This window comes from Mauremys mutica, chromosome 4, assembly GCF_020497125.1.
Source record: "Mauremys mutica isolate MM-2020 ecotype Southern chromosome 4, ASM2049712v1, whole genome shotgun sequence".
NCBI lineage: Eukaryota > Metazoa > Chordata > Testudines > Geoemydidae > Mauremys > Mauremys mutica.
The window spans coordinates 124,951,521-124,957,520 of NC_059075.1; the positions used below are offsets into that span (position 1 = coordinate 124,951,521).

General features: G+C 44.2%; 1 protein-coding gene across 1 annotated transcript in view; it reads right to left on the minus strand.

Annotated features, from left to right (window-relative positions):
• GNAI3 (G protein subunit alpha i3) overlaps nt 1–6,000 on the minus strand; it is a 45,670-nt gene extending 39,670 nt beyond the window's left edge. Inside the window, exon 1 of the mRNA XM_045015447.1 lies at nt 5,761–6,000. Within this exon, the coding sequence (XP_044871382.1) occupies nt 5,761–5,878 (118 nt within the window). The 5' untranslated portion in view covers nt 5,879–6,000. The remainder of the gene's footprint in view (nt 1–5,760) is intronic.

Here is a 6,000-nt window from a genome sequence, read left to right on the forward strand (position 1 = left end):
ACTTCCTAGTTTACAAGGAAGTAGTGGCAAGGCATTTTCAATGAATGGCCCTCACCCCTGGAATTCATCCTCCAGCCCTTTGGTCAGAAATAGTCAAAACCGTTGACCTTCATGGCACAACACAAAGCCTATTATCTTGAGCTCAGGGAAGGGCTAAGAAATAACTGGTGGATCAGGTCTCTAGAGAAGGTGGGGAGTGTTCTTTGTAGAATGTCTCTTGGGTTAACTGGTTACATAGGTCAGGGTTGTTTTAGGATGGGCTTCTGTTTCAATTATTTTGTATGGATTATGGTTTTGAATTATGTTCAAGTACCACAGAACTAGGGAGTGAAAGAATGGTAAAATGCACGTTATGCATGAACGGTTCAAACAGGGGAAAGATGCGTCGGAAAAGATGCCATCTAGCAGAATGTTCCATACAAAGGAGTGATACTGACTGGATTCAACAATAGAACTGCCTTCTACAGCCAACAACATATTGGTCACTTGATATGACGTGAACTTTTTTTTTTTTTTAAAAGCAGCAATACAGTAAATTTATATTGTATGGCATAACTTACAGCTAAGCCCCTTCATTTTTAGTTTTAACTCATTTTTACGAAAAATTTCCCAGGTTTTACAAAAAGTATTATTCAGTTTTTTTCCAATTTTCACCCTACTTTTGTATCATTCAAATATAAAAAAACTTGTTTTATTAGGAAAATATAATATATTGCATGAGATATCTGCATTACGATAATACATTAGTCTGTGCGTATATGCAAAGCTGCCTGTTGAAGGAAGGTTATGATTAGCCTAGAAGATGCACACAGGCAGGCATGCAAGCTCTGAAGTGCGTGCGCATCTGAAAGTACAGATGAATCTCACGTCCACCACATCCATATTTCAAGCTGTTAGCAGATAATGGTTTAAAGATCTGACACACTAAAAACGGGAAGAAAACAAAAAATCTACTGGAATACGTTTCAGAACACAAGGAATTATTCAAAAGTTTTAAAAACACAAAAAGAGGAAAAAAGGACGAAGTTGAGTGCATGCGCTGCAAATGGTGTGGCCCAATTATTAAATGTAAATATTTATAGACGTATTAGACTAAGTCTATAACAGTAAACTGTTTATTCAAATGAAAAGTTTTATTTGGGGATTAGAGATACATTGTTTTCTTAACTCAGAGGTGGCATTGTGTATAGAGTTCTGCTTCAGTTCTGCAGCAAACCACATTGATGAACGGAATTCAAAGCATTAATCTCCTGAATACTTTATTCCAGTCTATCCATCAAAATAAACCTAGATATTTACCCCAAAAAATAAATAGTTTTGCACATGCATTTTCACCTGTTTTTGTTGTGGTGGTAATAAACACTGATAAATTCCCAGGAAAAATTAAATAAAACAAAAACTGAAAACAAAGGGCCCTACTTATAGCACTGGTAAGAGTTAAAATGAACAGGCAAAAATCATACAGTTTCCATACCCTCCCACACTTTGCTGCTCACCATAACAGGAAAATCCCACAGAATTATACATCAGCTAAATTGCGTGTCTGTTCCTGCACAGTAGCATTTTCCTGGAGGCACTGGTAACAAATGAATAGAAAGGAGGGAGTATTGTCTAGAGCAGAGGTCTGAGCAAGAATTCCTGGGTTCTATTCCCTGCTCTCCCACAGGTTTTCCATAGCCTCCCATATGCTAGGAGATTGACCTGCTTCTGACAATAGCTGTCAACAATGTTTTCTATAATGTTGCTGAAGACTGGTATCCATCACCAGTTAAAGCCATTTTCAGCACTGGTTCAAAGAGACCCATGAACAGCAGTCAGCAACAGGACAATTACTTACTGCAGACAAGGTCTTGTGAGATCTTGGGCAAGTCACTACTCTCTTCTTATGTTTCCTTATGTCTAAAATTGGTGTAACACTTTGCTACCTAGCAGGCAGAGTCGTGAAACAAGTATTATTTGTAAAGTAATTTGTATGAAAGGTGCTACAGAAATGCAAATATGGTTATATAATTCATCAGGTTACACTGATGACCCAAGAGCCATGAAAGGGCTTAGTGAGCAAGACCAGACAACCTAGCACCCTATTTTTCTTCCACTTCTGGGGGTATGGCTACACTGGCGAGTTGCAGCGCTGGAAAGCCTCCACCAGTGCTGCAATTAGTAAGTGGCCACACCTGCAGGGCACTTCCAGCGCTGCAACTCCCTGGCTGCAGCGCTGGCCGTACACCTCACTCAGCATGGGGAATAAGGATTCCAGCGCTGGTCATCAAGTGTGGCCACACACCAGCGCTGTGATTGGCCTCCAGGGTATAAGGATGTATCCCAGAATGCTTTTATAAATTACTCTCTTTGTTTTGTTATGCAGCCTCTCTTTGTTTTGTTGTGAACTCCGAGCTCTGTTGATCCCGGAGCTGTTTATTTACAAACACAGCTCCTGTTTGCTGTGATCAATCTGTGAACAATCAAATGAGATAATGAGGCAGGCAGGGAGTGAGTGTTTGCTTGACAGAAACAGCGGGGGCAGAGGGGAGAAAGGGAGTCGTGTTGGCTGCAGGCTGTTTGCAGTTAAGAGTTAAGGGTAAGGGATCGGGAACATGTTCTGATTTTTCAAGTCAGGAAGCTAACACACAGTGTTGGCTCCAAAAATCCACCCTCTCTCTCTCTCCCCCCGCTCCCTGTCACACTACGCCCCACCCCACCCCACTCTTTTGAAAAGCACCGTTGCTGCCACTTGAATGCTGGAATAGCTGCCCATAATGCATCACTCCCAACAGCGCTGCAAATACTGCAAATGTGGCCACACACCAGCGCTGGTAGCTGTGAGTGTGGCCACACACCAGCGCTGGCCTGCACAGCTGGACGACCAGCGCTGCAACTACCAGCGCTGCAGATTTGTAAGTGTAGCCATACCCTGGGCTGCTCTCAATAAGTGCAAAACCAAATCAACTGCAAAAAAGAAAAGTAGAAACCCAGAGGAACAAAAACAGCCTGTAGTAACAGGATGTGTAGCTGAAATAAGGCTAGTCCAAAAATTCTAGAATCTCTCTCTTTTTAAAAGGGGCGGGGAAGAAGTCAAATGCAGTTAGAATCCTGAGATACGGTGTAACCCACACATTGAACGATGTAGCAATTTACAAGCGTCATAATATTGAACATTCTGTTAAAAGGCTGAGGCAGGGGAAAATGACTAGACCCTGCCTATGTGAGCTTTCCCAACCTACATAATTCTGCAGAGAAGTGCAAAACTAGGCCACTTATTTGAATAGATGCTGGGAAGATTTATATGGAGTCTTCTCACCTTCATTCAAAATATTCCTGAATTTTAAAAAGAGGATTACAGAGTGGGTTTGGACTTTAGAAGAAATGTATTGCTTTACGTAAACTACTTTGCATCAGCATTGAGTGGCTTGCTCCAGTTATTAAACACTCCAAAGGTCTTACAATTTAATTAACTGAGCTACTTTGCTTCAATCTAGACATTTGTAAAAGAAAAATGCTATCTCAAACTGTTTAAAATTCATGTGCTATTTGTCTAGCTTTTTGAAATGTTAATGAAATGACTAAAGCATGCATTTTATCCTAGCAATTGATTGTTGTTTTAGCTGTATGTTACCAAATATATAGAGAGCAAATATCTTTGTAGAATCCTTTAATTCAGAGATCTTACTAAGCTAGGATTTTTTAAAAAATATGAGTTATATGGAGACATTTTCAAAAGCACAAATGGCTGCTAGGCCAATTAACAGCCACCGAAAGACAAAAGTAGTTAGGTGCATAACCACCATTCATGCTTCTGAAAAGTCTCTCCCACTCTGTGTGAACATTGCTACATGTTTTTATTTGTACAGCTTTTCTGTATATTACTTAGGCCTCTTATGTACAGGCAAAACTGCTGACACAACTGCAAATTCCTTTCAAAGTGGCATTTCAGTGTTAGGTGCATTCCAGCATCATGGCACATTAAAAAAAACCCATGCACACAGTATCAAAAAGGTTACTAATCCCATTAGAAGTCTCTTCTCTACAGATTTTGCAACTCCTACTTACTAACAAAGGAACAAACTCTCAAGGAAGATGCTCTATCACCACATACAGCCAATCAAAATTTTTTCTATTCACACAAAGGACCAAGAACCTCAGTGCCTCAACACAGTACACACAGATGAAAAACAAGTTAAGCAATACACATATTGCTCTCGGGATTCCCATGGCTGTCTCCCCTTAGGAAACCAGAAATCTTAGTGTAACATTTCCTACACAAATGAGAGAAGCTCACTAGTATAACATACTTCTAAGTAGATCAATACCCACACTAGAGCTATATCATGTCTAACTAAAATTGCAAACTTCACAAAGCAACTGATGATGAAATATAGAAATCAGCTAATCCACCTTCCACCCCAATAAATGCAAGGTTGTTCCTGACACTTTATTCTGTAGCTCATTTTAAATGACTGGGACTGCCGCTGTTTCACTTGGGAATCTATTACGATTTAACAGATTTCACTCTTCAGCAATTTTCCCTAATAGGCCATCTTTAATTTCATTTGCTTCTTTTTATCTCAGTATTCTTCATTAAACTGCTATGCGCACGTCTCCAACAGGGTTAATAAAAAACAGACAGAACATGGCAATTTATTTGTAGCCCCAAAATATTTATCTGTTCAAAAAACTATATTGAAAAAACACAAGTCAGCAGTCTTCAATAAGTAAATCCTGGATTGCAGGCAAATATTCTTGCAGCACCTTAAAATGTTACCATCAGAAAAGTGACCGTATATAAAAATAGCATCTCCTTACTCAGAGGATATGCTTCCTGCACATGTCCAGAGATCTGACTTTTGTGACAATAAAACATTATACTTCACTCCTGCAAGCACTGTGGAGACCACTTAGGCCATGTCTGCACTACGGACCTTACTGTGGCATAGCTGTGCCACTGCAAGATCTCTTGTGTAGCCATTCTATGCCGACAGGAAAGAGAGCTCTCCTACCAGCATAATTAAAACACCCCCAATGAGCAGCATTTAGCTATGTTGACAGAAGATGCTCTCCAAGCAACATAGTACTGTCCACATCGGCACTTTTGTTGGTGAAAGTTATGTTGGTCAGGAAGATTTTTTTTTCACACCCCTGACTGGGCAAAGTGTTGCCGATAAAAGCACTAGTGTAGACATAGCCTTAGTCATTAAAGGAGCCGGATTCTATTTTGGCTGGGGCATCGAGCTCCTATCACAACGGCTGGTGAACCTAGTCTGACCACCAGCTACCAGGCACGAGCACCTTTGCTTGTGAAAAGGAGCCGCTCTCACCTGGAGAAGAGGCTCACACAAGGCCACTTCCGGGGAGTCACTTTCAGAGCAGACCCACACGAAGGATCAGTGCCCGTTTCTGAAATCCTCCCTCTCCAACAGAGAGCTCAGCTGAGTGCCCAGAGAGCTATTCCCGGCCAGCAGCCCCGCCGGGAGCTTCCGGGGGGGGAGCCCCGCGCCACCGCCCATCCCAGCAGGGACAGCCGGGGGAGGCCCTAGAGCCATTTGGCCCTGTCTGAGCTGCCCCCTAACCGGGAGCGGGCCGGGGGGGGGGGGGGGGAACAACCAGCCCCGGCAGCTGCGCCCCGGGTGGCCCGTTCGACCGGCCGCAGTCCGAGGGCTGTGCGCGGCGGCGACCCCCCGTCCCGGGACCGCGCGGCGCCCCTCCCCCTCCCGCGGCGACAGGGTCCGGCCCGAGCCCCCCGCCCCCCCTCCGGCCCCTCCTCACCGAGCAGCAGCAGCTTCACCTCCTTGGACGCCTTCTCGCCGTCCTCCCGCAGGTTGCGGTCGATCATCTTGCTCCGCTCCACCGCCGCCTTGTCCTCGGCGCTCAGCGTGCAGCCCATGGCGGGGCCGGGCCGCGCCGCGCGGGGCTCGAGGGGTCGGCGGGGATCCGGGACGCGGCTCTCGCTCTCCTCAGCCCGGCGGCCCGAGAGCGGCTGTGTGTGAGGCGGGGCCGGATATCCGC